The sequence below is a fragment of the Exophiala dermatitidis genome, assembly GCF_000230625.1.
Source record: "Exophiala dermatitidis NIH/UT8656 unplaced genomic scaffold supercont1.6, whole genome shotgun sequence".
In the NCBI taxonomy this organism is placed as follows: domain Eukaryota; kingdom Fungi; phylum Ascomycota; class Eurotiomycetes; order Chaetothyriales; family Herpotrichiellaceae; genus Exophiala; species Exophiala dermatitidis.
In genome coordinates this window covers 409,368-435,431 of record NW_008751651.1, presented here as the reverse complement: position 1 = coordinate 435,431, position 26,064 = coordinate 409,368, and the positions used below count along the sequence as shown (strand labels likewise).

The 26,064-nt window shown below is 52.8% G+C and overlaps 8 protein-coding genes across 9 annotated transcripts; 6 read left to right on the top strand and 2 right to left on the bottom strand.

Annotated features, from left to right (window-relative positions):
• Window positions 1-167: 167 nt before the first annotated feature.
• Window positions 168-2,929, top strand: HMPREF1120_06991 (histidinol-phosphatase (PHP family)). The gene is made up of 2 exons (XM_009161204.1): window positions 168-1,052; window positions 1,104-2,929. Exons 1-2 carry the CDS (start codon window positions 357-359, stop codon window positions 1,356-1,358), a joined length of 951 nt encoding a protein of 316 aa, XP_009159452.1. The 5' UTR covers window positions 168-356; the 3' UTR covers window positions 1,359-2,929.
• A 1,792-nt stretch (window positions 2,930-4,721) lies between these two features.
• Window positions 4,722-7,503, top strand: HMPREF1120_06990 (peptidylprolyl isomerase). The gene is made up of 6 exons (XM_009161203.1): window positions 4,722-5,899; window positions 5,957-6,021; window positions 6,082-6,142; window positions 6,327-6,347; window positions 6,442-6,483; window positions 6,713-7,503. The coding sequence occupies exons 1-6, from the start codon at window positions 5,766-5,768 to the stop codon at window positions 6,750-6,752; spliced, it is 363 nt and encodes a 120-aa protein (XP_009159451.1). The 5' UTR covers window positions 4,722-5,765; the 3' UTR covers window positions 6,753-7,503.
• Window positions 7,504-7,524: 21 nt separating this feature from the next.
• Window positions 7,525-12,325, top strand: HMPREF1120_06988. 2 transcript variants are annotated; one of them, XM_009161201.1, is made up of 2 exons: window positions 7,525-9,491; window positions 9,536-12,325. In XM_009161201.1, exon 1 carries the CDS (start codon window positions 8,582-8,584, stop codon window positions 9,074-9,076), a length of 495 nt encoding a protein of 164 aa, XP_009159449.1. In that variant the 5' UTR covers window positions 7,525-8,581; the 3' UTR covers window positions 9,077-9,491; window positions 9,536-12,325. The 2 variants fall into 2 exon arrangements, with proteins under 2 accessions (XP_009159449.1, XP_009159448.1); XM_009161200.1 differs by having other exon boundaries at window positions 7,525-12,325.
• On the bottom strand, window positions 11,009-11,965 carry HMPREF1120_06989 (glycerate kinase; the record flags this gene model as incomplete). Its single annotated transcript, XM_009161202.1, has 1 exon — window positions 11,009-11,965. One exon carries the CDS (start codon window positions 11,963-11,965, stop codon window positions 11,009-11,011), a length of 957 nt encoding a protein of 318 aa, XP_009159450.1.
• A 544-nt stretch (window positions 12,326-12,869) lies between the features above and the next one.
• HMPREF1120_06987 (peroxisomal hydratase-dehydrogenase-epimerase) lies at window positions 12,870-16,351 on the top strand. Its single transcript, XM_009161199.1, has 4 exons — window positions 12,870-13,507; window positions 13,585-14,399; window positions 14,448-14,856; window positions 14,908-16,351. The coding sequence occupies exons 1-4, from the start codon at window positions 13,349-13,351 to the stop codon at window positions 16,237-16,239; spliced, it is 2,715 nt and encodes a 904-aa protein (XP_009159447.1). The 5' UTR covers window positions 12,870-13,348; the 3' UTR covers window positions 16,240-16,351.
• Window positions 16,352-16,611: 260 nt separating this feature from the next.
• Window positions 16,612-18,939, top strand: HMPREF1120_06986 (methionyl aminopeptidase). Its single transcript, XM_009161198.1, has 6 exons — window positions 16,612-16,782; window positions 16,830-17,680; window positions 17,734-17,997; window positions 18,060-18,224; window positions 18,305-18,391; window positions 18,455-18,939. Exons 1-6 carry the CDS (start codon window positions 16,740-16,742, stop codon window positions 18,509-18,511), a joined length of 1,467 nt encoding a protein of 488 aa, XP_009159446.1. The 5' UTR covers window positions 16,612-16,739; the 3' UTR covers window positions 18,512-18,939.
• A 578-nt stretch (window positions 18,940-19,517) lies between these two features.
• On the bottom strand, window positions 19,518-20,867 carry HMPREF1120_06985 (ethanolaminephosphotransferase; the record flags this gene model as incomplete). The annotated part of the gene is made up of 3 exons (XM_009161197.1): window positions 19,518-20,505; window positions 20,573-20,742; window positions 20,793-20,867. 3 exons carry the CDS (start codon window positions 20,865-20,867, stop codon window positions 19,518-19,520), a joined length of 1,233 nt encoding a protein of 410 aa, XP_009159445.1.
• Window positions 20,868-21,397: 530 nt separating this feature from the next.
• On the top strand, window positions 21,398-25,966 carry HMPREF1120_06984 (transcription initiation factor TFIID subunit D2). Its single transcript, XM_009161196.1, has 2 exons — window positions 21,398-25,277; window positions 25,391-25,966. The coding sequence occupies exons 1-2, from the start codon at window positions 21,702-21,704 to the stop codon at window positions 25,712-25,714; spliced, it is 3,900 nt and encodes a 1,299-aa protein (XP_009159444.1). The 5' UTR covers window positions 21,398-21,701; the 3' UTR covers window positions 25,715-25,966.
• The last annotated feature ends 98 nt before the right edge of the window (window positions 25,967-26,064 follow it).

Below are 26,064 nucleotides of genomic sequence, written 5' to 3'. Positions count from 1 at the left end.
TTCGAAGATCGGATCGTAGCCGGCGATGAAGCAAGGGTTGGTCCATGCGGGACGAAAGGCTTTCAAGTTCTGGTCCGTCCGTGGATCGGCATTACTTCGGCAGCAGCCCCGTCGTCGGAATAATTCCCGTATACGGCGCTGTGTAGCTTGCAACCTTCTTCGTTTTGCTTGCCCAAAGACCATACGAAGGCCTTGCCCAGTCACACCGCCTCTCCCCTCATCACAGAACATTGGGAGCTTCTGCAGAGACAACCCGGGTCGAAGCGTCACTGAAGGAGTAATGCAGAGGCCGAGTGGCTGCTTGTCAATCCACAATTTGCAAGACCACAAGTCGATTCCTCCACTTGCCTGACACCATGCCATTTTCCCACCACAGTCATTCGGGACAATTCTGTCCCGGCCATGCAAGGGACTCTCTTGAAGATGTCATCTTGACTGCTATCTCGAAAAAGATGCAAGTGTTTGCCTTGACAGAGCACATGCCTCGTCATGACCGGGACAGGTATCCGGAGGAAATTGAGGCCGGCGTGACTTTTGACTGGCAATTGAGCAATGAGCGGGCGTATGTTGCCGAAGCGAACAGACTACGAGCAAAGTATCATTCTCAGATTTCACTCCCACTCGGTTTTGAGTGTGACTGGATCCGACCGGAGTCACTTGAGCTCATCAACCAAAGCATCGAGACCTACCCATATGAATTCTTCGTCGGATCTGTCCACCATGTGCACACTGTCCCCATTGATTATGATAGACCAATGTATGAACAGGCGCGTGATATCGCCGGTGGGACAGATGAGCAGCTCTTTGCCGACTATTTTGACGCCCAACTGGCCATGTTGCAGGCGGTGAAGCCGCCGGTGGTGGGTCATTTCGATCTGATTCGTCTCAAGAGTGATCATCCCAATGCAAGATTTGACAGCATGCAAGGCATCTGGACCCGTATCCTCCGCAACTTGGACTTTATTGCATCTTATCAGGGAGTCATGGAGGTAAACACGGCCGCTTTGCGGAAAGGTCTTGATGAGCCGTATCCGACGAAAGCAATATGCCAGGTAGGTCCCTTCTCGAGGCGGTCAAGGTTATGCTCGTTACTGACCGGTCAGGCTGCCCTAGAAAGAGGCATACAGTTTTGTCTGTCCGACGACAGCCATGGCATGGACCAGCTGGGTACCAATTACGGACGGGTCATGCCTTTCCTCGAGGAAGTCGGCATCACGTCCTTGACCTTCCTGCAGTGTGCTGAAGGTACAGGAACAAAACGGTTTGACCGATTTCCTGGGCTCGGTCTGGCTCAGGTAGAGCTTAGCCAAGTACGTGACCTTGATTTCTTCAGAGCCGATCATGGACACACGGGTTGAGCACCAGGCTCTGGTTGGCGCACCCTCCCGTACTGCGAACACTCCATGCGAAGGGGGATGTGTTTACCTCGTTTCTTTGATCAGCCTCGATCACCTCGATCTACGAGCTACGACGGGATTGTATCCACTTGGCATACTCACCCCGTCTGGCCCCCACCGCATTCTCAGCCTGAAAGATGAATGAGCGCTGCACCATTGACCAATTGTCTACGAGACGATTCGCCGTCTGGCGTGTTGTGCGAGGGCATCGCTCAGTGGGCTCTCAGAATCTGGATCGCACGACTTGTTGAGCGGCTGGCACGGCTGAGCCAGCACATCTGGATGAATATCCTGCAATAGTGGCATGGTGTTGCATGGGCGTGCAGATTGACCCACCCACTTCCATTGCAGACTCAAGGGTATTGGTTACAGGACAGACGAGTCCATGCGAGAGACTGCGCTAGACGCGATTCTGGTTAATACATCGAGGCTCGGCTGGGTTGTGAGAGAAAGGGTGAAGATCTCCCTGAAAATACAGCCCTCGACTATGCGCGTGTACAGTAAGCCCAAGCTTCCGTGTATAATGTGGTCAGAGGGTGACGGCACTTTCCTGCAGCCGTCGCGGTATGCTGGTCATGTTCAGGTTGGTTCGAGCAGAGTCGGCGTAGAATGTTGGCGTTGGTAATGCAAGCCAGGCGGAGATCGTTGTACAGAAACCAACCACTGCGATCATGTTATTTTAGGAGTGCATGTTAAGAGCAATTCCAAGACGGCCCAAGGTTGTGATGGGTCGATTATGGTGTGCGGAGAAGAGCTCAACACGGGCAAACATGTGGAGCAGCTTTTGCAAGTAATGGAGCTCCACTGAAGTGGTACAGAACGTCGATCCGAAGAGAAGAGGAGCCGTGGCCGGGGTCGCTCTCTGACTGGATACCGACAGAATTTTAGGTCGGCGGAAGCATCCCTGACCTGGTGGTGCCTCCAAGTTCTGGGAGCCGGATGTTGATGTCTCATCCGAAGCCGTCATCGAGAGATCCGTAAAGTCTCGTCGACATCCCGCGGTTGGCAGGGGGAACTGCACGTTCAGGTTGTAGATACTGGGCGATTGAGGTTTGAACGCACAAGACAGCTGCAGCGCGACAGGACAGCTCACCCATCTCGCCAACGAACACATCTGACGAGAGTTGCCGCTCCTGGAAGATGCCTCGATCATCCATGCAAGCCATCCCAATATTGTAGGATCCTCTCCTGGATGGGCACGTAATGGTGGACCTTCTCGCTTGCCGATGGGTCCCCGGACAGAAGATTACCGAGACATGCTGAATGATCCCCGAGCAAGGGGCCACCGGCCGAAATTGGTCAAGGCTTGGTCTGGAGTCAAAACGACAATGAAATAGGCAGATACCGAGATTTGTTAGGGGCTAATTTTGTTGCTGTGGGTAGGAAAAGCGAAACAACCGTACGGCGGGCGGTCGCTTGGATGTGTCAGATTGCGTCAATATGGCTCGACGTTCTTACGATTGTAGGTGTCCAGTGGTACAAGGCAAGCAGGAGGAAACGGCGCAATCTGTTCCGCGCATGATACGTTGCAGACTCTCTCTTTGCACGGGCCGGGCTCGTGTTCAAGTTTGCTGGTGCAGTAAGTATCGCGGATGCCTTCCATTTCCGGCGCAAAGCCACAAGGATAAACGGTGGGTGACTCCTAAGTGATTGCCATCAGTACGTACACAGTAAAGATCGGTGCGGCAGGGCGCAGGTGGCTGTTCGTAGCGGCGGTCCAAATTGCGATGGTCTGAGCCGAGAGTGCTGAGGCACGTACTGAGTATTCAACTCAGTCAATACTAGGTAGTATGCCCAGCGCGTGGACTGCGTACGAGTTGTGGTGTCTGTGCCGTCCGGGATGGGCGCGGAGAATGTCCACATCCACAGGTTGAACAGAGCCAAGGGTTAAGCTTCCGACGTATCCCAAACGCAACCGATGAAATCTTTGGGTGTGCGGTGTGCGGAAGATAGCGTGGGGTCTAAGAGAGGATGGACGCAACGGCGTTTCGGGGTCAGCTGGCAGCACCTGAGTTTTAGCGATACGTCAACCAGTGCCCTGGCGACTGGCTCCCGCAGCTGTGCATGATCACGTCAGACTACCTCAGGGAGATAGCCACGTACCCACCCAGCTCGAATGCGTCTGCACAGGTTGTCAGGATTTGAGGATGGATGTTGCACCACGAAGTAGTTGTACAGCTAACATGTCCATTTGCACAAGGATACCAGGGTGAGGTTAGGGTGAACAGAAGCATGCCGGGCTTGCTAAGCAGCTGAGTGGGAGCTGGGAGCTGGGAGCTGGGAGCAGAAGGAATCCCACGCTCAGATAGCACACTGGCAGGAGGACAACTGTTGTTTCATCGAGCCCATTGTGTCCTTCAAGTTCAACAGGAGTACTAGGAGAAGCACAGAGGGAAATTCCAATGCCATGGTACTCGGGTACCGCTGTACTTGGCCCATCCTCGTAATACAGTTTGCAGGAGAGAAGTATATCTCGCATTACCGAGCCATAGAGGGGCTTTACGAGTCGCACGGTTGGGAAGTCTGCCCGCACCCAAAGATGCAGGTAAGGACGCTGTGAGGTAGCTAACTTGCAATCCCTGTAACAAAGTGAACAGGTATCATCCAACGTACTTGGAGGTCAGTCGGCTGGGAGGCTGGCTGGCGGTGCCAATGCAGAAACATGAAATGGAGGAACAGCTTCAGGTTCAGGTTCAAGTTGCGCAGGCGGATAAGGTGCAGTTGAGGTGGTGTACTCCTACTTCAACGTACTAAGGTGCTACCCAGGTAGTTAGCTGCAGCCACGGCTAGTAGTAGTACTACTTAGTAGTCCGCAGGCCACTAGTACCGCTGTGAACTAGGGGCACTCTAACTCTTCCTGCAAGTGCCCCGCTAAATGTTGACAATTTCCAGCTGTCGCCCATTGTACGCGCGCCTGCGCCTGGCCGAGTCATGATGTGCCCCTCACTGCTGCCTCTTCTTCCGTGTGAGTGTGTCACGGGAAATGTCGTAGCTGGACACCCCACCACTGGCACTGCTACACCACTCCTGGCGCACCAACTGGTCCTGTCATCGAAGCATACCGCAACTTTTATGGCGCTTTTGCCCTTTTCGTGGCCTTTCTGTTCCCTTTCAGCTAGTGCGCTGTGCCCCACGGCCCTTTTTTGAGCTGGATTTCAATTCCATAATTCCATATTCCCGTAAATTATGGAGTAACGTGATGATGAACTTTGCAGCATACCGCTAGTCCTTGCAGGGTTGGGCGGGTTACCTGTGCATTCAAGTTCCGCACACTGCCACCTCACCGCTAACTTGAACTCGACTACTGAGGTCCTTGTGCTCCAGGGCCAGTGCGCTACTGATGAATCTGCAATGCAGCGCAGTCCTGTGCTGTGCTGGAGGATCAGGAAGGCATCATGACCACACCCTGCAGTGCCAGTGAGGTGTATTATTTGTGAGCGCAGGCACACTAGTAGTCGCTACTTGTGCCGTGCCTGCATCTCGCATCTCAGCCTGCGCAGTAGTGAAGTGTGTGTCTGCCTGTCTCCAATTGATGATCGCCCTCCATCTCACAAATACCACGGCCAATTGTCCAATCCGTGCCTTGGACTCGCCTCCGGCCCCTGATCCCTGCAGGGCTTGAGCACTGGCAGCTCACTGCATGGCCTTTCGGAAACCGTGATCCCTCGTCTGCTGCTGTCAGAGCCTGACATGCAGCGCCCCAACACAACCTGTCACTCTTGTAACGCGCTACACGTCGGCGGTACCTTTAGTTCTGCTCACAGACACCACCACACCACCCGCCATCTGGCCCATGATCCGTACTTTCAACCACAGCCCTGAGCCGTCGTTGCTTTTTTAGCCCCCTGTCATCCGTCGCTCAGAATCTTTGTGTGGCTTGCAGGCCCTCCCTGGCTCCGATCCGGGCCCGTTCTCCTCTAGTGCAGGCCAGCGCTTCCCTGTCTGGAAATCTGCGGCTTGCAGCTGTCATATCTTGTTTGCGAACGAGCCTCTCCAGTCTCCTGCCTTTGATCGATCGCCCTCCTCTTGGACCGCCTGAGGCTTCGCGCTAGAACGCAACATCCACTTGTCCTGTCCGGCTGTAGACCGTCACTTCCCTTTCGCCTTGTCTGTCGCAGAAGCAACTGGGCCACATCAAGGAGCAGGGCCTGTTGCGCCAAGAGAGCCTGGTGGATTTAAAACCTCATTCATACCTCCGGCTCCAAGTACCAGCCTGTTGGTGAATACTTCTACAATATTCTCGTTGTGTCCAAATTCCTTTGTCCTTCGTCACTTGACTTCTCACAAGCTACTTGGACGCATCTCATCTACTTAAGGTCTCCACTTCCTCCCTCTTAAACGCCCTTCAATCAAAACACAGTCACAACAATGGCTTCCCAATTCGAGAAAAGGCTCCTCAGCGAGGGCAACAATGTCGACTATCCCCAAGTCGGCGACGAGGTCACGATAGAGTATACTGGCTGGCTCTATGATGCTTCGAAGCCCGACTTCAAGGGCACGCAGTATGTTATTCTCAACCAAATTCTTGCCTCGTCATCCAGCTCTAACCTTGTTGCCAGATTTGACTCTTCCGTTGGTCGTGGAGATTTCAAAACCCAGATCGGTGTTGGCAGGGTCATCCCAGGTAGGCTGCCGAGACGCGTCACTCCGGGGAGTGCATTCGCTAAAAACTACGCGTGTACAGGCTGGGACACTGGTGTTCCGCAGATGTCTCTGGGAGAGAAGAGCAGATTGATTATTCCAGGGTGAGTCTCCAATCATGCACATATTTTGTGCACGCGAATCATTCGGCCGTTTTATGCCCCAGCATGGTTCTTGTCAGGTCCCGAGAACTCAATTTGGCCCCATCCTTCATGCCCCCAACTTGAATGACGCGCATTCCCAATATGTTCGCAAATCTGGTCTGACTACATGCTAACAATCTTCCAGGAATATGGCATACGGTGAACGGTTAGTGTTAACGACATCTCCCGCTGGATGGACACTCAATATGCATGAGCACGAATGACTTGAGAAGAGACTGCTGACTCTGTCTATTATTTAGTGGCTTTCCCGGTCTGATTCCCAAAAATGCCACGCTGGTCTTGTAAGTCATCTTGTTGTTCCCACCATTGCCAATGCCTTCTTCAGCTCTCTTCAGCTACCCTTGCCTGGATTGGTTGGTAACGAACGTCCTGCCGCTGTGGCAAGATGTGATGGTCGATCTTGGAGTGAAAGCCCTTCAGCCCCGATATTGATCATTCCAGTTGCCAACATGGCAAGCTCTGCATACGATTTACCGACCTGAAGCGCTAACCTTTCTGTTTTCCTGATAGTGATGTCCACCTCAAAGGGATCAACAACAAGAAAATATGATCGGGCTCTGACGACGCGTCGCATGGGTTACGAAACAATCATCTTTGGAACGGCGGCATTCTGTTTTTGTGGGGAATATTACACAACGGGGGAGGGCGGAGGGGCTGAGTTTTGTAAGGTTCGACCTCGGGCGTCAGCAGACAACATATGTTTCTTCCGCTCTTTTTGCTGACGAGGGATACCGGAATCTTATGGTCTCATTCGCCTCTATTTCGCGCAGATAGCCTGTATGGTTAAGCACAAGCAAAAGAAGTGCGTTTGAAATGGTCTGCTCATCTTCGAATCTCCTGCCATCTTTGCTGCCAAGATTGTCGTGTCCCGTTGAGATAACCAGGCGGCTGGCTCAGGAATGGACCTAGACACACTCGGTTAATGCCACTCCCATTGCCGGTAGGCTACCACGCAGGTGCTATCACCGATCCCACCGATCACAAACAGAATGCCTGCTGTCCGGTCCGTGCAAAGTCGTAGCCTTCATCCGGGACTAGCCCTCGTCAGCTTTCGTGCTAGGGGCCCATTGAGACGGTTGTCTTGTCCACAGGCTATTTACTCGGCGAAGTCATGTTCCCGGATCGTCCTTCCATCGTGAGTGGCTGGAATTAGTTGTCCACGAGTTGAAATACAAGAAAAACAATTCCAGTTCCAAATGCAAGCGGACCAGGCCCGCGCCTAGTACCTACGCGCGTTGCGCTAGGCTAATACCCATCAACAAGGCATACAATGTACAGTGGCAGCACTCGGTTATCCCCGCAACCATCGCTTGCTTTCTATACTCGAGGCCATGCACCGCTGGACGTTGATTATACCGCCACGTGAGGGACTTTTGGCCTTGTTCTAAGCGAGCGTTCGAAATGGGCACAGCAGTGGACCAGAAGGCTGGCCGTTTCATCTCATGTGGATGCTTGTGGTGTACAGTATCTGTTCGTGCATTGCTCAGTTGATGAGTGTAGTGACTCCCGGGAGGAATCGTCCCGTACTGGTGTACAGACTAACAGCAAGCTCGGTATACCATTGGCAGGGTGATATGCAAGCGTTTGCACCACCGTCCTAAAGGTACGCGGTGGATGACCGCCAATTCCCTGTTCCAGCATCGCCATCTAGTCCACAACAGCTGCAGGTGCTGTAATTGGGCCAGGGAAAGTTTTCAAGATCGACCAGCACGACGGCGATCTACATGATTGTCCACGGCAGAGTTCGAGTCGACTGGCTCGCTCCAGTTCTCCCCTCCCCTCCGGAACTCGCTAATTAGTTTCTAGCGAAAGCGAAAACCAAACATGCAAGTGTGGAGAGGGGAAACGGCTGGCCAGGTCTATCGTAAGGGAAGTTAGGTTTAGTCGGCCCCAACAGGTTGTGTTTGGAAAACAGGAATGGAAGGAGGAGTCAACCGGATTCTGGCTACACTAGGAACGCACTGCAGCATCCCTTACTTCAGCTGTTCGGGCGGTCAGTGGTGTCCCTTTGACCGTGATGGCCAGAAGTTTTGCAGCCGTCCCAGGCCTCCTCAAATGGAGTCGCGTCTTCGCTGTTGCGTTATACCGGTGTTACTGCCCGGCCTTGTTTCTCAGCATCTCCCACAAAACTGGGCCATGCAGCATACTGCCAGTGGGGCTGACACTGTTTGGTGGTGGATTCGTGCAACTATGCAAGGATACTGCAGTATCAAGCAGCACATATGAGCCCTGAGAGCTGCGGAACAAGAAGTCTGTCATGGTGCGCCACATGAACAGGAAAAGTATAGTAGAGAGCCTTCCACAGCAGTATCCTATGTTAAGCGAGACGGGGCGCAGCAACCTGTGCGTGTACAACTGTATCTTGTGACCCATAACGCGATGCAAACGAGGGCCCCGGTTGGGAGGGTCAAACGGGTTTGCGAGATAGACGAGATTTCGACGGTTGACCAGAAGGTGCTTTTGGATACTACGAAAAGTACCTTACCCGAGATACAACGATACTGTAATCTTGGTAACAGTGGCAGCGAAAGAGGAGCCGCCAGAAGGGGAGGCGAAACGAAGAGGACGGGACGAAACAAAACCTCACGCCACGTCGAGGAGGGCGAATTGTGCTCCATCCAAAGAAGGGTCTTTTCGGAGGGGTCGCCAGCAGCGCACGCGGGCATCGCAACCAACACCAACAGGACCGGGTTTTCAGTCTTGCAAAAACTGGGAGAAAAGAATGGGGAATTTTTTACCGGTCGCTACGCTGTAAAGCCTTGCGGTGCAGTGGGTGGGCAGGTGATTTTCTCTATATCAAACTCTAAAATGACTCGTGGAAGTTTACCAGCACCACCATCGTCTACGACTAGTCTCATCGCTGCTTCACTTTGACGACCGCTTGAGATCTCACCTCACACACATCACGCAGTATGCTGCGCTACATCTCTGCAACATTGAATCAATACCAAAAAGTGTCTGCTTTCTTTCATCCCACTTCCACTGCCCACCTCCTAGCCCCATGTACATTGTCCTGTACCATGTTCCGGTCGGAAAGCTCTCAAATGGGGAATTTCGGGACGACTCCAATCCACCCCTCGATGGAGTAGAACAGTAATAAAGGAAGGTATGTGGACGGGCTACTGACTACCGGTGCTAGTACCGTACAGGCACAATCTAATCGACAGGTTTGTCAATGGTCAATAGTAACACCCTATGACACGGCGCGGAAGCTCCGACTAGAAGTTTAGGGCTCGCCTAGTCCGGCCCGAGAGCGCGGGTTTGGCCAAAGGAGACGAGTCAGGGTAAAGTACAGTACCTCCGCGGAGTGCAGCGTGCAGTGCTAAGGTACAGTTGTACGGCAAGCCTGAGACACAACACACAAGTCCTTGTCAGATGGAAAGCACATTGTGCTACTAATCAATTGTGGGATCGTCTTGGATCGTGTGAAGATCGCCCAATTGGGATGCCTGGAAAGTACTGCGACAAGAATAAAAGAAAGGCCCAATGGGACGTTGCCATGCACTGGCCAGACGGCACTGTGGTATGTACTACGCACTGTATACTGAGGTAAAGTAGGTACGAACCAATTCCTCTACGTCTGGTCCAATCGATTGGTCTGCCGAGTACCGATTGAACGAGAGCACGGTATCGGAGATGGCGGAGCACGACATCGACTGTACCTGCTATAGTGGTGGTGGTGGTGGTGGTGATTGTGGCGACGGCGACGGCGATGGTCCTGACTGTGGTAATAATTCTGTCTGTTCTGTTGGCCGAGTCAGAAATCTCTGATTCGCAACACTGGCATTTCTGACTACTAGTGCCTACAGACTACTAACCCGGTAGTCCTGGATGGAGCCGTGTTATCACTGGCAGGTTTATGATACATAGTCGATACGCACGCACACCGATTACAGCACGTCCTGCTACTCCTACGGTGACCAGTACAGAGTACTACTGTACATGGATAGGATCTAAGTACCTTAGATGCTACTCGAATGCTCTTTCTTGTGATTTATTTGACGATCTGTCAAGATGCAGTACTGTTTAGATGGCGCAGGAACTCTCCTACCCAGTCCACGGAATTCCAAGCCGGCCAAAAGGAAGTTTCCAGGTAAAGCAGGTCACAGGGTTTCAGCGCGTCCGGCGCGGAACTTGAACTGTCGCGACGACAAGCGAGAGTCCACTATTTGCTTGGATAAATCATGAAGCCATGCCATGTGTCTTTCATCAACGTAGGACCGATGACTGGACTAACTGTAGGCGAGATCTAATCGGTTACAAGAAGTGCAGAGTGGTGGAGAGGCCTGTGGACTCGGACTCGGATCCATTATTGTCTTGCCCTCCAGGCACGGAGCAGCTGGTCTGATTACATACCGTATGAAATTCGGCGCAAAATAACTCCACCCAAGTGTCCGTTACTAGTGGTAGAATAGCATCGTGACTCCATCTTTCTGGATTCACTCCTATGGGAAAGGCAAGAGAGAGACATTGCAATGCAGCAAGGCCATCGTGGACATCTTATGAGAGACTGATGACCCTTCTCGCCGTCGTGTTAGTTCTTCCGATACCGTGGGAATTGGGATTGGGACCACATTTCTTGTGTTCCCGTTCTGCTTTGCCTTGCCTCCACGAGAAAAAGAAAAGCTGCCTGAAACAACAGAGTCATCCCTGATATCTTCTGAGCGTTGATCATGCGAGCAGATAAGACAGCTTTTCTTTCATATACAGGTCGCCCTGAGAGGTAAGACGAGGTGGCAGTACATGGATGCATAAAACATACAACAGCTTGAATTGCAGGATCGATTGGTTGACCAGTTCAATCATTCATAGCTTTACCACCTCTCTAACCTTCCTGTCCTCCCCGACCACCAACCTGAGCTGCCTCCCCTTCCAGTCCTCCCGGGTGCCTTTAAAGACACCCTCGCGCAGGGTGTCGGTGTACAGCTCGTAGGCGGGATAATACCCGTCAACAAACTCCCTGACCTGGTCATCAGTCATGCCGGAACCGCGAGTCGCACGCAGACCAGCCTCCTGCTCCAGCCGCCATTTATACACGTACAGCGGATCCAGAGCATCGATGTGGATGAAAGCATCGAGCTGCGTCGTGAGGGCGTCGTAAGATTTCAAAGCCTCGTTGATCGTCCGCACACTTTCCAAAGAATTGTGGCCCAAACGGCCTTTGTACGTGTTAGACGGGGTGGAATGATGCAAAGCATCCACGGCGGCGGCGTGTTTGGCGGCGAGGACCTCGTCCGACAGCGGGCGGAACCCCACACACCAGCCTTCAAAGAGGACCACGCGGACCTTTGGACTTGAAGGCCCGTTGACCTCGTCCCATTCGCTTTCTGGCAGCCGGTCGCCCTGCCCGGAGAAGGCGGCCTTGTTGTACCGTGGGATCTTGGTCGGTTTGTTCTGTTTCAGACTCGCAAACACCGACAACGCGAGCGGGATGTCGTGTGTGGACGGTTGGCCCCGGTGCTGCAGTAATGGGTTGTCACGGTGTTTCTGGGCCAGGGCCACCTGGTCCGCGTGCGTAAGGTAGAAGTCGTCGAGCGAGAAAACCACCGTCGGCAAATTGTGCGGGGGTGAGCTCAGTGTTGATTCCAGTATGTCGACCAGAACCGTCTTGCCGGCGCCTTGCACTCCGTTCAACCCGATGAAGAATGGCGGCGCATCTGGGTTCGTGTCGGACGAATGTTGTTTTTGGTGTGCTGATACTAAGGATAAAATAAAGGGCACTACGTACTGCGCCTTGTCGTCTTGGATTGGATTCTCGGGCATTTTGAGTGCAAAGGCCAGATGATCATTTCATCACACCGAGGTCACTAATGGGATGATAGCCGACAATTTCTTGTGTGCATATGTCCGTGGTGGTGCTGTACGATGTGGTCGAAGTACCTGGTAGCTACTGGTTCAGCCTTGGAGGTTCGGTTGAAGCTTTGCCGAAATGGGAGGGACAAGATGCGGACAGCGTCCCGATCGGCAATATTGTTATTTGCCTAGGTATCAATTCTTTTGTTTCTAGCTATCGGTGCGTATACTGGGGTAGATCTGTAAACTTAGTACTTTAATCTATACTTGATAGGCACATCTGTATCTGCTGGTTGTTCCGTTACTCGGTCAAGGCTGAGTGTTGTTCCGTGTTGTTGCGCGGACAGCAAGACGGATAAGCGTTGCAATCTGCAATTTGGCAGACATTGGTATTTGCTTTCTCCTTTTGAGGCTGGCCGTTACTTTCTGGAGGCTCCATAGGTGCCATGGGGCGACAGAGCGGGCAGGCACAATTTATCTCCCGAACAAAACCGAAATCAATAAAAATATCAATGAAATGGTCGCATGCTATACGGTTGTAGCCCATGTGATGATGGGGGCTTATCCGGACATGGGGCTGATTCGGCCGTGCTTTTATTTAATCATCCAGGCTGTGCGGCGTGATATGGGGGGGTCATATCCGGCCACACATATCCGGGGCTTTTCACATGCAAAAGCACGATTTCCGCATGACAGATACAGTACATATGTTTGTAAATGGTACAATGCCTCATCAGGATGAATCGTTGTCTTTCCAGTCGAGATGCAGCCTGGGTACTGTGCCAGTTGAAGCCTTGGCGCGTGTGCAACTGTCGATACTGACTCAGCAAGCATGTAGCCGTCAGTGTCATTTTCGCAGTGGTGAGCTGCTATGCTAATCGCCATATCAGCCAAAGAAGCAACACCTCCGTGTTCGAGCGAAGCGGAAGTGGAGGAATTGACAGAAAACAGAACATACTTTAGTTGACCGGGGAGCTGTTTACTGGGGCTTGTGTTCTTCTACTGCTGGAAGGCTCAAGGCTGCGAATGTTTGAGACCATCACATGACCATGTGCCGAGGTTCCCCGGTGACTTCCACGCCTCGGCCACTCAACATCCTCCGCAGAGTGTCAAGTGCCGTTCCAAAAGCATAGGATAGAAGCAGAAAGCTGACGGTGACGTCCAAAAACATCAATCCATCAATCCACCCAGGTCGCATGTCCGATCTTTAACCATCTCTCTTCTCATTCCTCAGCGTTGCTTCTTCAGTGCCATCATATAACCATCCTTCCCCCTGGCTTACCCGATTCGCTTCCGACTGTCGTAACCCCCTCGCATCTGCGTTGTTGACACCCGTATGAGCCACGAGTGAAGATGGTACAGGAACTCCGCTTCGACAACCAGACCGTCGTGGTCACCGGCGCCGGTGGTGGTCTGGGAAAGGCATACGCCGTGTTCTTCGCATCCAGAGGTGCCAATGTCGTGGTGAATGATTTGGGCGGCTCGTTCAAGGGCGAGGGTGCAGGCACAAAAGTACGCATCTTTTCGTCACATGCCGCGAAAGCCGCAACTGCACAACCCGTTGGACAACTTTCTAACTTTTGCAACAGGCCGCCGATGTAGTGGTGGATCAGATCAAGGCTGCCGGCGGCAAGGCCGTCGCCAACTACGACAGCGTCGAGAATGGCGACCGGATCATCCAGACCGCCATTGACAACTTCGGCCGCGTCGACGTCCTCATCAACAACGCCGGTATTCTACGAGACATCAGTTTTAAGAACATGAAGGATTCCGATTGGGATTTGGTCAATGCCGTGCATGTCAAGGGCGCATACAAGTGTACCCGAGCGGCGTGGCCTCATTTCAGGAAACAAAAGTACGGCAGGGTCATCAACACGGCCTCGGCGGCAGGCTTATTTGGGAGCTTCGGTCAATGCAATTACTCAGCGGCCAAACTGGCCCAGGTCGGCTTCACCGAGACCCTGGCCAAAGAGGGCGCCAAATACAACATCATTGCAAATGTCATCGCTCCCATCGCCGCCAGCCGGATGACCGCCACCGTCATGCCTCCCGATGTCCTCAATAACCTGAAGCCCGAATGGGTCGTGCCCTTGGTGGCCGTTCTGGTCCATCCCACCAACACCCACGAAAGCGGCTCCATCTTCGAGGTCGGTGGCGGCCACATCGCGAAGTTGCGATGGGAGCGTGCCAAGGGGCTTCTGCTCAAAGCCGACGAGACTTACACGCCCGGCGCCATCTTGAAGAAGTGGGATCAGGTTAACGACTTCTCCGAGCCCGAATACCCCACGGGTCCCGCCGACATGGTGGCCAAACTGGAAAACTCACTCCAGATGCCGAGCAATGATCCTGGCGAGGAGATCAGATTCGATGGTAAAGTGGTTTTGGTGACTGGAGGTGGTGCTGGGTGAGCTTCTATCAGAACGACTATTGTGTCCACTGCTAACAATGCCAGTCTCGGACGCGCCTACTGCCTGGCATTTGCCAAGCTCGGGGCCTCGGTCGTGGTCAACGATCTCGTGAATCCGGACACCGTCGTACAAGAAATCCAAAAGCTCGGCGGAAAGGCCGTGGGCAACAAGGCGTCCGTCGAAGACGGCGATGCGGTGGTCAAGACGGCCATCGACACCTACGGCCGAGTCGATATCCTCATCAACAATGCCGGCATCCTGAGGGACAAGGCTTTTGCCAACATGACCGACGAGCAATGGGATATCATCATGGCGGTCCACCTCCGAGGCACCTATAAGGTGACCAAGGCTGCCTATCCCTACATGTTGAAGCAGAAATACGGCCGAATCGTCAACACGACCAGCACCAGTGGCATTTATGGCAACTTTGGCCAGGCCAACTACGCCGCAGCTGTGAGTGCATTCCACAGGATATACTAGGAAACATGTACTAATAAGCAATAGAAACTCGGTATTCTTGGCTTCTCCCGAGCTCTGGCGCTCGAAGGGCGCAAGAACAACATCTTCGTCAACACGATCGCGCCGAATGCAGGCACCGCCCTCACCCGGACAATCCTACCGGAAGAGTTGGTACAGGCCTTCAAGCCCGACTACGTCGCTCCGCTCGTGCTCCTCCTCTGCTCGGACAAGATGCCCGACCCGCCAACTGGCCTGCTCTTCGAGGTTGGCAGCGGCTGGCAAGCCCGGACCAGATGGCAGCGATCCGGAGGTGTTGGCTTCCCCATCGACGTACCTTTGGCTCCAGAACACGTGGTGGAGAGATGGGCTAAGATTGTTGACTTCAACGACGGCCGCGCCGATCACCCGGAGACTCCGCAGGACGGCCTTAAGGCCATCATGGCCAACATGGAGAACAAGAGCAACAAATCGTCCGGCGGCTCCTCGGGCGATGGAAAAGATTACCTGGCCGCCATCGAGAAGGCCAAGAAGGCCCAATCCAAGGGCACCCCCTTCAGCTACGACGACCGGGACGTCATCCTGTACAACTTGTCCTTGAACGCCCACCGGACTCAGCTGCCGCTGGTGTACGAGAACGACGACCACTTCCAGGTCCTGCCGACGTTCGGTGTCATCCCCTACTTCAGTGCCGAGTTGCCCTTCAGCATGGACGAGATTGTGCCCAACTTCTCGCCCATGATGTTGCTGCACGGCGAACAGTATCTGGAGATTCGAAAATTCCCCATCCCGACCAAAGCAAAGACCGTCTCGTACCCCAAGCTCGTCGAAGTCATTGATAAGGGCAACGCTGGAATCGTCGTCACCGGTGTCACCACCAAGGACGCCAACACCGGCGATGACCTGTTCTACAATGAGTCGACCGTCTTCATCCGCGGATCCGGTGGGTTTGGAGGCCCGAAGAAGGGCAGCAACCGCGGCAACGCCACCACGGTCTACTCACCTCCCAAGCGTGCCCCCGATGCCGTCGTCGAGGAGGCCACCTCGCCCGACCAGGCCGCCCTGTACCGCTTGAACGGTGACCGGAATCCCCTCCACATCGACCCGGAGTTCAGCAAGGTGGGCGGATTCAAGGAGCCCATCCTCCACGGTCTCTGCTTCTTCGGCTTCAGTGGCAAGCACATTGTGCAGACGTACGGTTTGTTCAAGAACATCAAGGTCCGCTTTGCCGGCACCGTCCTGCCGGGCCAGACCTTGATCACCGAAATGTGGAAGGAAGGAAACAAGATCATCTTCCAGACAAAGGTCAAGGAGACTGGTAAGCTGTGCATTGCTGCCGCTGGCGCTGAACTGCTCGGTGGTCCGAAGCCGAAGTTGTAGTGAATAAAGTCATGGTGGCAGGAAGGAGTAGCGTTGATCGGACTGGAATAGCATTGTTGAAAGTACTTATATTCAAACACTATAACCCGATATACGACTATATTCGTATCCGTTTAATTGTCCGGAAGAGAACTGCCCGTGATGCTTGTGCTTTTCGTACCTCATGCTTCTTGATCTCCACTGTCTGACACGGGACTACAAGACACTTATAGTAGGATGCGAATTTTGCTGAGAGTACGCCGGCAAAAGACTTTTGTCAGACATGTGTATTTGATCTTGGATTGGAAACGTCCGCGGGGCGGCTGTATCTCCCAAAGCAGAAACAGATTCTGCTCAACTGGCAATGCAACCGCTGGATGTCCACCCCGCTGTTTTCTACTCACCATACTACCTGTAATTACTGCGAATCCCCTCCTCGCCCATTGTGCCCTTCTGCACGCAATACAGCCTGACGAAGAACACTCGGCAACGTCAACAGATCAGACTTCTGTCATGCAAGCATGGGTTCCAAGACTCCACATAATGATGACGGCCAGCAACATGGTACGTCTCCATTCATGCGCTGGATGTTCCGGTACTGACTCGAGTAGACATTCCATCCGGGAACGGGTCGTGTGCCGCTGGTGGAGAGGCACGAGGCAACCACATCTCACGAGATGGAGATGGATGCATGGGCAGTAAAGGCGCCACCGACGACGACGACGACGATGACGACAACGACAACAACGGCGACGAGTCTCAGGCCACCTTAATGAATGGCACTGGCACAGCCGCCGTTTCCTTGACAGACCCAAGCAATTCTGCTGATCACAGCAAGAAAAAGAAGCGCAAAAAGTCCAAGAAGAAGAAGAACAAGACATCTGCTGCGCTGAAGCAGTCGGAGCCCCCGAGGATCCCACTGGACGATCTCTTCCCTTCCAATGTCTACCCAGTCGGCGAGCTTTTGGACTACAACTACGGCGGCCCTGCGGCCGACACCACCGCCCGGGCCAAACCCGCTGAAGTGCGGTACAATGGACGACTTTCTCTGCTGGAAGACAGTACATTCCTGAACAACTATCGCAAAGCGGCTGAAATACATCGTCAAACCCGACATTGGGTTCAGAAATCGGTCAGACCAGGTCAAACACTTACAGAGATCGCGGTTGGAATCGAGGACAGTGTTCGAGCGCTCCTGGGCAATGCTGGCCTAGAGCCCGGACAGAGCCTCCAAGCGGGCATGGGCTTTCCCACGGGACTTTCTCTGAATAACTGTGTGGCCCATTATACGCCCAACCCAGGCCAGAAGGAAGTCGTGCTTCAACACGAGGACGTGATGAAAGTGGATTTCGGCGTCCATATCAATGGTTGGATCGTCGATAGTGCGTTCACCATGGCTTTCGATCCCATGTACGACAATCTTCTGGCCGCGGTCAAAGATGCTACCAATACTGGTATCAGGGTAAGAAAGATACTTTGTCAGGACAGTGATCAATGACTGATAGTTCATCGCAGAATGCCGGAATTGACGTCCGCATCAGCGACGTAAGTGCAGCAATCCAAGAAGCCATGGAAAGTTACGAAGTCGAAATCCGTGGCAAAATGTATCCGGTCAAGCCGGTGCGTAACATTTGCGGCCACGATATTAAACATTATCACATCCATGGCCAGAAAACCATTCCATTCATCAAGAACTCGAGTCAAACCAAAATGGAAGAAGGCGAGATCTTTGCCATTGAAACGTTTGGAAGTACTGGACGTGGCTATACTAGGGATGGTGTAAGTTTGGCATTCTGTTTCCAGATGTATTGTGTTGTTGTTGACAATCCGTGAACAAACAGCCTGGCATCTACGGATACGGTTTGAGCGACGATGCTCCGGCGCGTGCGACATTTCCTCTCAGCTCGGCGAACCGTCTGTACAAAACGATCAAGGACATTTTTGGCACCATTGTTTTCTGCCGGCGTTACCTTGACCGTCTGGGATGCCAGCGGTATCTGGCTGGGGTAAGTTTTTGCCCCTTCTTTCTCCCTTTTTGGCTTTCGTGTGTGTGAGAGGTCTGAACAATATACTGATATCAAGTTAGCTCGATCACCTTGTTTCGAATGGCATACTCGAGGCGTACGCACCGTTGATGGACATTCCTGGATCTTATTCTGCCCAATTCGAACATGTACGTAGTGTACAGCAGACTATGGCCTGGATCAACAGAGCAAAAACTGACTAGTCTCAATAGACGATCTTGTTGCGCGAGTCGCAAAAGGAAGTTCTTAGTCGTGGCAACGACTACTGATGCTTGACTTCTCCATGACAAGAGAGGTTGAGACTTGGGACGCTCGATTGCCGCCGCGGCGGTTTCCTTGCCGTTGAACTCAAACGTTAGGGTTATGGCTCGTCTCCTGCATTGTCATTGTCTCAAGCTGAGGCTGGTCTCAACACCGGCAAACTTGGAACCTATGCTGCAGTGGTCACAACACCACAAGCAGCAAAACAAATTAAAACTGGTTTCAACACCAACTAGTTGGCAGGACTACTTTCAACATAGTCCTTACGAAAACGGAGAAGGGCTGAACTGAATTCAACACAGTTCCTGGAAGATGAGACGGAGATGGAGGCGCAGATGATTGTTTTTACAATATCACTAGTAATAATAGTGATGACACTCTCATTTTGTCATTTTGAAAACCGATTACACAACATAACATAGCTTGTGTTCTTGAATCTTCTTCTCTTGCCCCTCTGGCCATATCATTGACTACGCTACGTGCTATAAGATCAGGTCCTTCATGTAGTAGGTAAGATACGAAGGCTTATGCAGGCTACGCTCAAAGCCTGTCGTTACCTACACAATTCAAGGTAGCATCCCGCCCGAAACAGTGCGTTACTACTAGGTAGTTTCACCCTTGCAATTTTTGCTCGTGGTACGACCCTTCTGGAAAGATACAGGTAGGTATGGAAGGGTTAGGTATGTATCGTAGTGTATTGTAGTCTATGCTGTTCTATCTTTATGCTCTTGTTGTAGTGCCCTTGCCAATTTGTCACAAAACATATTGGGTTAGCAATGGTTCTTGTTCCAAGGGTGGTGGTGGTGTTGTGTATCCAATAATGAATTCTTTTGCTTTTCGTGTAATGCATAACTCAGGGCTCATTTTATGTTGCGTGGCTGGATCAGCCAGTGGTTCTGATGCAGTCGTCGGTGGCTGACGGTTTCGGTTTCGGTCTCGGTCTCGGTCTCGGTCTGGGGGTATCGGGGCCTGTTATCATGTTGGAAGCAACCGTCAGGCCAGTTGGAGACCTGTCTAAAGCTCCTTCTTGGTCTTGCGCACGTCAAGATGTCCATTTGAGTTTGCCGTCGACTTCTGTTCTTTCACAAACCCAGCAGCTTCCTTGCGGTCCACCTTTTTCTTCTTGATAGTCAGACAATTAATGTCCAACACCTCACAGATGCGATTGATGACCCGGACAGCCCAGACAAAGTAATGCGTCATAGCAAAGACAAAATATCCATAGATGTACCATCTCTCCAACGTAGGAGGGAGCGGGTCGAAGCCAAACAAGGGCAACCAAGCCATGATAGCCCCAATGGCCAGAGGCACCAGCTGGACAGTAAAGTAAGGAAACGGCCGACGAGTAAGGTGATGCAGGATGATTTTGGTCGTCAGACGGCCAAACACAAACGACAAGGTTAGACAGAAGATGACGAGATGGTTCTCGCGCAACAGGACCGAATATGGTGAGCCGATCCAGGCGGCACATGAGGCCGTAAACACAAGCATGGGTGTCCATTCCAGAAACACAGGCCATAGCGGCAAATTGTTTTTGCGGCGCGCCTGGGCGACGTTCCAGATGCACGACGGCAAGTGTGCCGTCACAAAAGCAAACAGGATAATCGGCACCCAGAGATCGCGGAACGTCAAGGCCCCGAAAATCTCCGGGTACCCTAGGTAGTCGGCCACATGGTACTGCCAGATCTGGGGGCCCAAGTAGCCTGAAATTACCATGACTAGACAGGCGATTATTAGTCCTTCGGTTGGCCCGTTGAATGCGCCTAGGTACAAAGTGTGCGTGTGGTACGTCTCCCAGGTCGAGAAGAACATGGGCAGACAGGGCACGAGAGCTGTAAATGCCCCGGTCTTGCTGGGGCCCAGGCCCATTGCCGCCGTCTCGCAGAGAGATGCAAGCGTGCAGTTCAATGAGTCGATGCCGTGGTCGAATAGTTCACCGAGGCCGCTTGATGTGCCTGTTCGTCGGGCCTGTTTGCCGTCGATGTTGTCCATGGTCGAATACCTTCATAGCCGTTAGCCGAGAGCCTCGTCGTGTTTTTGGATTATACAGGACAGAGCTAAGTACTTACATCCACAGTCCCAATGCGAAGCTATAGTACAGCCATGAAGGCCCCGGTCCGACCAAGTCTGGCATGAAGATTTGCAAGAACAGCACATTGATCAGGATGCAGAAAAAGCCCAGCAATGTGACCATGTTCGGGGCGAGCCATTTTGGCAAAAGTTTGACCGCGCCGTTCCACTGGAAAACATGTAAGTCCCGGCGCATTGGGCAAAAAGGGGGCTCTTTACATAGTGCTTGAGGATATAGTTGGAAATGAACGACTTATCCACACTCTGGTACTTGTAGCTCTTGAGATGACCCATTGCCTCGTCCGAGAGGGGATCCACTGATACACATCATATAAGTTACTGAATAGATACATAAAAATATAATGGTGCGGGATCGTGCCGGGGCTTTTGTAACCTACTGGAATCGACTACCCTTGCCATTTTGAACGGCTGTGGAACGCACCGGAGCGACACAGTATGCTGAACACAAGGAGAAAATGAACGAAACGCGACAGAGGGATGCAACAACTAGGTCATCAGCTGCCCCGGAATTGTGAGGTTGACAGATATTGCATCGGTTTGGACTGGGTACTATTGTATGGTGGTTGGACAAAGCGCCTTTCACGGGATGATGGCCATTGCGGATGCCGTAAAAATCGACAGTCAGTCTAGTGACTCGACAGTTGAAATGAAGGTGAATTCGAGCAGAAGATCGCGTTTCGAGTGTCGTTCAACTGGAAGTTCGACATGTTGAAGTTGTTGAGCGCCGGCGCCAACGAGGAAAATCGGGTGCTGCTTTAAGGGGACATGTTGCCGCCTTAGGCAGCTTATTCTGGCTTCAACTTCACTTCAACTTGACTCCATTCAAACGCGGCATCCAAAGACAACTTGAACTTGTACTTGAACCATCCGCCTTTCGTCGACTTGGACTTGTTACGGTTTTAACCACTCATATCCCGCAATCAACACGCTCTTCAGTCTTCTAAAAACAGGTCTCGAATAGCGGCAAGTCGTTCTGGTGCCGTATCGGGCGCGCGCCTCCGTCACGATATGCTGAATTGAGAACTTGGACGCAACACTCTGTCTTTCGAGATGAGCAACAATGGTTGATGGCAACATCGCATCAACAACTATCATCCTCTCATCACGATGGACGGCGTGGAGGGGCAGTTGCCCTTGAACTCCCCTCCGCCGCCTTCCTTCACGGTCGCGCATCAGAAAGTCGAGCTCGACGTCAACTTCAACCAAGAAGTCACGGGAAGGACCGAAATCACAATCTATCCCGATTCTCCAGACCTCAAGGAAATCAGACTCCACGGACGGGTCTGCACTATCAAGTCGGTGCTAGTGAACAATATCCCCCCCTCATCGGTCAGTTATGAAGACGTCTGCGAGCAGTTCATTCTGCACTCCCAGGGTACAGTCCACCAGCATCATCTGTTGGCCAGGAAATTGGCCAGGTCAGTTGGCGCCGAACCGGAGCCTGACATCGTCATCGCCCTGCCAAAACGACTGCGGATCGTGCCTGTAGATGTTGCAGAGGTACACACTCAGGCTACTGGGTCTATCAAAATTCAAGATCCCCACAGCACTGGAGGGCCGTCGGCTGCGGAGGCTACGCAAGCTCTCACAGATACCACTGTCGCCAGATTCACTCCTTTGACAGTCACTATAGAATTCGAGTCCTGCCATGTTCGGGAAAATCTGCAATTCGTCTCCGGCAAGCGCGGGAGTGGACGTTGGCCGCATGCATACACACGGTCGAGGATGGGACCGGGCGGTGCGTCGTCCCTCTTTCCTTGTGTCGATGTCATCACCAGTCGTTGCACTTGGGATATCTCCATCAAATGCGCCAGGACGGTCGGCGATGCCCTCAATCAGATCATGTCGGTCGATCTATCCCAGCTAAGTCTGGAGCCTTCCTCGAAAAGTACCTCAGGCCCGAGTTACGAGGGGAAAGAAATGGTCGTCATATGCTCGGGGGAGTTGACCGATGAAATTGTCGACAAGGTAGACTCGACCCGAAAGACCGTGTCATTCTCTTGCTCCCAGCAATTGGCCCCTGCGCAGATCGGCTTTGCCATTGGTCCGTTCGAGCAAGTCAATCTAGGAGAACTGCGGGATCCTCAGGAAGCCGAGGAGCTTGGCCGAAACGCTGTCGAGATGTTGGCCTATTGTCTCCCAGGACGAGCAGAAGAGACAAGAAATACATGTCTTCCCACGCCAAAAGCCATGGACTTTGTGGTTCACAAATACATATCTTGTCCCTTCAAGACATACTCGATGGTCTTTGTTGAGGACGCGACACCGGACATTTCGATCTTTGCAGGCCTTTCGATGTGCAGTACCAAGCTGCTTTACCCAGAAGAAGTCATCGACCCAGCTCAAGAAGTGACTCGAAAATTGGTCCACGCAATAGTTGCGCAGTGGATTGGCATTAACATCGTTGCCGAGCGTCCTCGGGATACCTGGGTCATCATAGGAGGCTCTTACTTCATCGCCAACCTCTTCATGCGGGAGCTTTGTGGTAACAACGAGTATCGCTACCACATGAAGCAGCAGGCCGACCGGGTGTTCGAGCTGGACCACGACCGTCCTTCGATCTATGACATGGGCGCGTTACTGCACGTCGACCCAGCCGAGTACGAATTCATGGCAATCAAGGCTCCGGTTGTACTCTTCATCTTGGATCGCCGAATTGCCAAAACTCAAGGTGCGTCCAAGATGCCAGGCATCCTCGCGAAGATCTTGACCCGGGCCCGCACGGGTGACCTGGTCAACAACGCATTGTCGACCGAGTTATTCCAGAAGCTGGCGGAGCGTATGGGCCACATGAAAATCGACGACTTCTTAAACCAATGGGTCAAGGGAGCCGGTTGTCCCCGGTTCCAGGCATTCCAGAGATTCAACAAGAAGAAGTTGGTCGTGGAAATGCTTATTAAGCAGGTCCAAGGAACCACTACGACCGAGCGAGAGCTCGAGATTGACTCTTTCATGAGAGATGCCCGTGAAGACTTCCAAAGCGTGTATGCGGCTCCAGCTCAACCGGTGTTTACTGGACCGATGACCATTCGCATCCACGAGGCAGACGGCACACCATACGAGCACATTGTGGAGATTAAAGATGCCAGCACGACGTTCGATATCCCGTACAATACCAAATACAAGCGTCTTAAGAGGAGCAGGAAACAACGGGCTCGAGCTACCGCCAAGGCAGCCGCTGAAGGCGGAGACGAGGAGAACGATTCTTTGGTCTACTGTCTGGGAGATGTGCTGCAGAGCGAGGAAGAAATCGCGAACTGGAAGATCACCGAATGGAGTGGCGAGGACGAAGAGAAAATGAATGCCGAATCCTACGAGTGGATTCGGCTGGATGCTGATTTTGAATGGATCTGTCGAATCAATCTGCAGATGCCCGGCTACATGTTCACGTCGCAGCTGCAGCAGGACAGAGATGTTGTTGCGCAGCTAGAAGCCCTCCGACACATTGCTGTCTATCCACCTTCACCCTTGGTGTCGTCTATCTTCGTGCGCACATTGATGGATCGACGGTATTTCCATGGGGTACGTGCAATGGCAGCACACTGTCTGGTCAAGCACGCCAAAGATGAAGGCGATGCTAAGAACATCGGCCTATTCCATCTTAAGAAAGCTTTCGAGGAACTTTACTGCGTCCGGGATGAGCAAGGCTCGGCCATGACCCGGCCCAACGACTTTTCCGACCAACTGTCATATATGATGCAATGCGAAATCGTCGGGGCTATCGGCAGAGTCCGCGACAGTCGAGGCCACACGCCCAAAGAAGTCAAGGAGTTCTTGCTGGACAAGTTGAGGTTCAACGACAACTCAGTCAATGAGTATTCAGACGCCTTTTACGTGGCGCGGTTGATGAAAGCTCTTGCCCAAGCCGTCATTGCACGACCTCAACCGCCACCACAGCAACAACAACAACAGTCGACGACTAACGGAAATGGGTTAGACAACGACATGGGTTTCATTACCGACAGTATGGCCATGGACCTGGATCTCGAAGACGAAATGCATAACATGCGCCAGCTCGAGAATCAGGTCCTGGACGAAATCGACAGATACCGCCGCATGGACGAGTGGACCAGTTCGTACCAGAACCTGTATTCGCGCACCGCGCTCGATTGTCAGGCCATGCTTGCCGCTGCCGGCATCGCGCAATTTTCTCCGCTGCATTTCCTGCAGTATACTCGACCAGGAAACTACGAGATGTTGCGCGACACGGCGTACAGCACGCTCATCACCCCGGTCGTCTTCGATACGCCGTCAGTCCTAAGGTATGTGCTGTACTGCATGGTGGCGGATCCTTCGCCCTGGTTGCGCCAAAGTCTGCAGCGGGCGTTTGGCAAAGTATTGGCCAAGCGAGCCATCGGCGACAAGAACGCGGCCACAACGACCCAGCCGGCCGCCGATGGGTTGGTTATTGAGGACACCGCTGCAGAGGCTGATGCCAGTGCGCGACAACACGAGCTGGCCAGACTGCAGACGATCGAGGGCGCAATGGCCGCCTTGAAAAAAGAGCTGGGCGGTCACGAAGAGTTCAAGGCTGCCATGTGGGATGCCATTTGCTACGACCAGATCACTTTGGACGATCTTCAGACTCTACTGGACTTTTGCCGACTGCTCTTCGAGCCTGTCGACCAATGCAGGATCACATTACGACTACCGCACTACTGGCAGGTTGAGAATCTTGGAAAGGTGAGTGAAACTGATTGCAGCCAATTTTGTGCCTACCTATTCAGGTGGATTTATTTTTAGTTTTCACAGCTTGGGATTGTCCTTGGTCTCAGTTATTAACTTTACTGTATCAGGGCCAACTCAGGTTCACCCGGTCGGGCAAAGTCCGCACGAAACTCGTACCGAAATGGCAGCCTCCCTTGGCTATAGTGCCGCCGCCTCGACCAGCCACGTCGACATCAATCCCTTCGGCGCGACCCAGTGGAGGAGGTGGCGGTGGTCTCAAATTGACTTTCAAGATGGGCGGCTCCAGCCACTCTTCGAACCCGACCCCGACTCCTCCGCTGCCAATGCCACCGCCGACACAACAGACCCAACCGCAATCACAACCGCCAACACCATCCGCAGGAGGACCAGGCCGGGTCGTGCTGAAGTTCAGGCCGGCCACGTCAAAGTGATTGATAATGTCTTGTCGACCGGATTGGACGGCGTTCTCCTTTTTCCATGCATTGGCATAAATGCGAGCGAGCGAGCCGTATCGCGGCACATAGGTAATGAACTTGGTCCAACGGCCGAGCAGCTAATGGCGCGCCAGGCTATTGCAGATCCATCCTTGCTCCTCCATAGCTTAGCTGTTTTGATACCCAATACCCAGCCATAAGACACATCGTAACAATAACACCAGATCCAATTCAGCACTTTTTATTCGAGTCCTTGCACGTAGTCTGTGGTCTTTTGCCCGTTCCATCCGCAACATCGCAATTTGAACCGCCGGGGTATCACTGCTACTGGTAGTAAAATCACCCGT

Bases quoted from the DNA above. Each gene is read 5' to 3' on its own strand.
- HMPREF1120_06988 (XM_009161201.1), top strand. From the start codon at position 8,582: ATGCAAACGAGGGCCCCGGTTGGGAGGGTCAAACGGGTTTGCGAGATA.
- HMPREF1120_06990 (XM_009161203.1), top strand. From the start codon at position 5,766: ATGGCTTCCCAATTCGAGAAAAGGCTCCTCAGCGAGGGCAACAATGTC. The intron at 6,022-6,081 runs GTAGGCTGCCGA...ACGCGTGTACAG, and splicing joins TGTTGGCAGGGTCATCCCAG to GCTGGGACACTGGTGTTCCG. The intron at 6,348-6,441 runs GTTAGTGTTAAC...TCTATTATTTAG, and splicing joins AATATGGCATACGGTGAACG to TGGCTTTCCCGGTCTGATTC.
- HMPREF1120_06991 (XM_009161204.1), top strand. From the start codon at position 357: ATGCCATTTTCCCACCACAGTCATTCGGGACAATTCTGTCCCGGCCAT. The intron at 1,053-1,103 runs GTAGGTCCCTTC...CTGACCGGTCAG, and splicing joins CGACGAAAGCAATATGCCAG to GCTGCCCTAGAAAGAGGCAT.
- HMPREF1120_06984 (XM_009161196.1), top strand. From the start codon at position 21,702: ATGGACGGCGTGGAGGGGCAGTTGCCCTTGAACTCCCCTCCGCCGCCT. The intron at 25,278-25,390 runs GTGAGTGAAACT...TTACTGTATCAG, and splicing joins AGGTTGAGAATCTTGGAAAG to GGCCAACTCAGGTTCACCCG.
- HMPREF1120_06987 (XM_009161199.1), top strand. From the start codon at position 13,349: ATGGTACAGGAACTCCGCTTCGACAACCAGACCGTCGTGGTCACCGGC. The intron at 14,400-14,447 runs GTGAGCTTCTAT...TAACAATGCCAG, and splicing joins GTGACTGGAGGTGGTGCTGG to TCTCGGACGCGCCTACTGCC. The intron at 14,857-14,907 runs GTGAGTGCATTC...AATAAGCAATAG, and splicing joins AGGCCAACTACGCCGCAGCT to AAACTCGGTATTCTTGGCTT.
- HMPREF1120_06986 (XM_009161198.1), top strand. From the start codon at position 16,740: ATGGGTTCCAAGACTCCACATAATGATGACGGCCAGCAACATG. The intron at 17,681-17,733 runs GTAAGAAAGATA...AGTTCATCGCAG, and splicing joins CTACCAATACTGGTATCAGG to AATGCCGGAATTGACGTCCG. The intron at 18,225-18,304 runs GTAAGTTTTTGC...ATATCAAGTTAG, and splicing joins GCCAGCGGTATCTGGCTGGG to CTCGATCACCTTGTTTCGAA.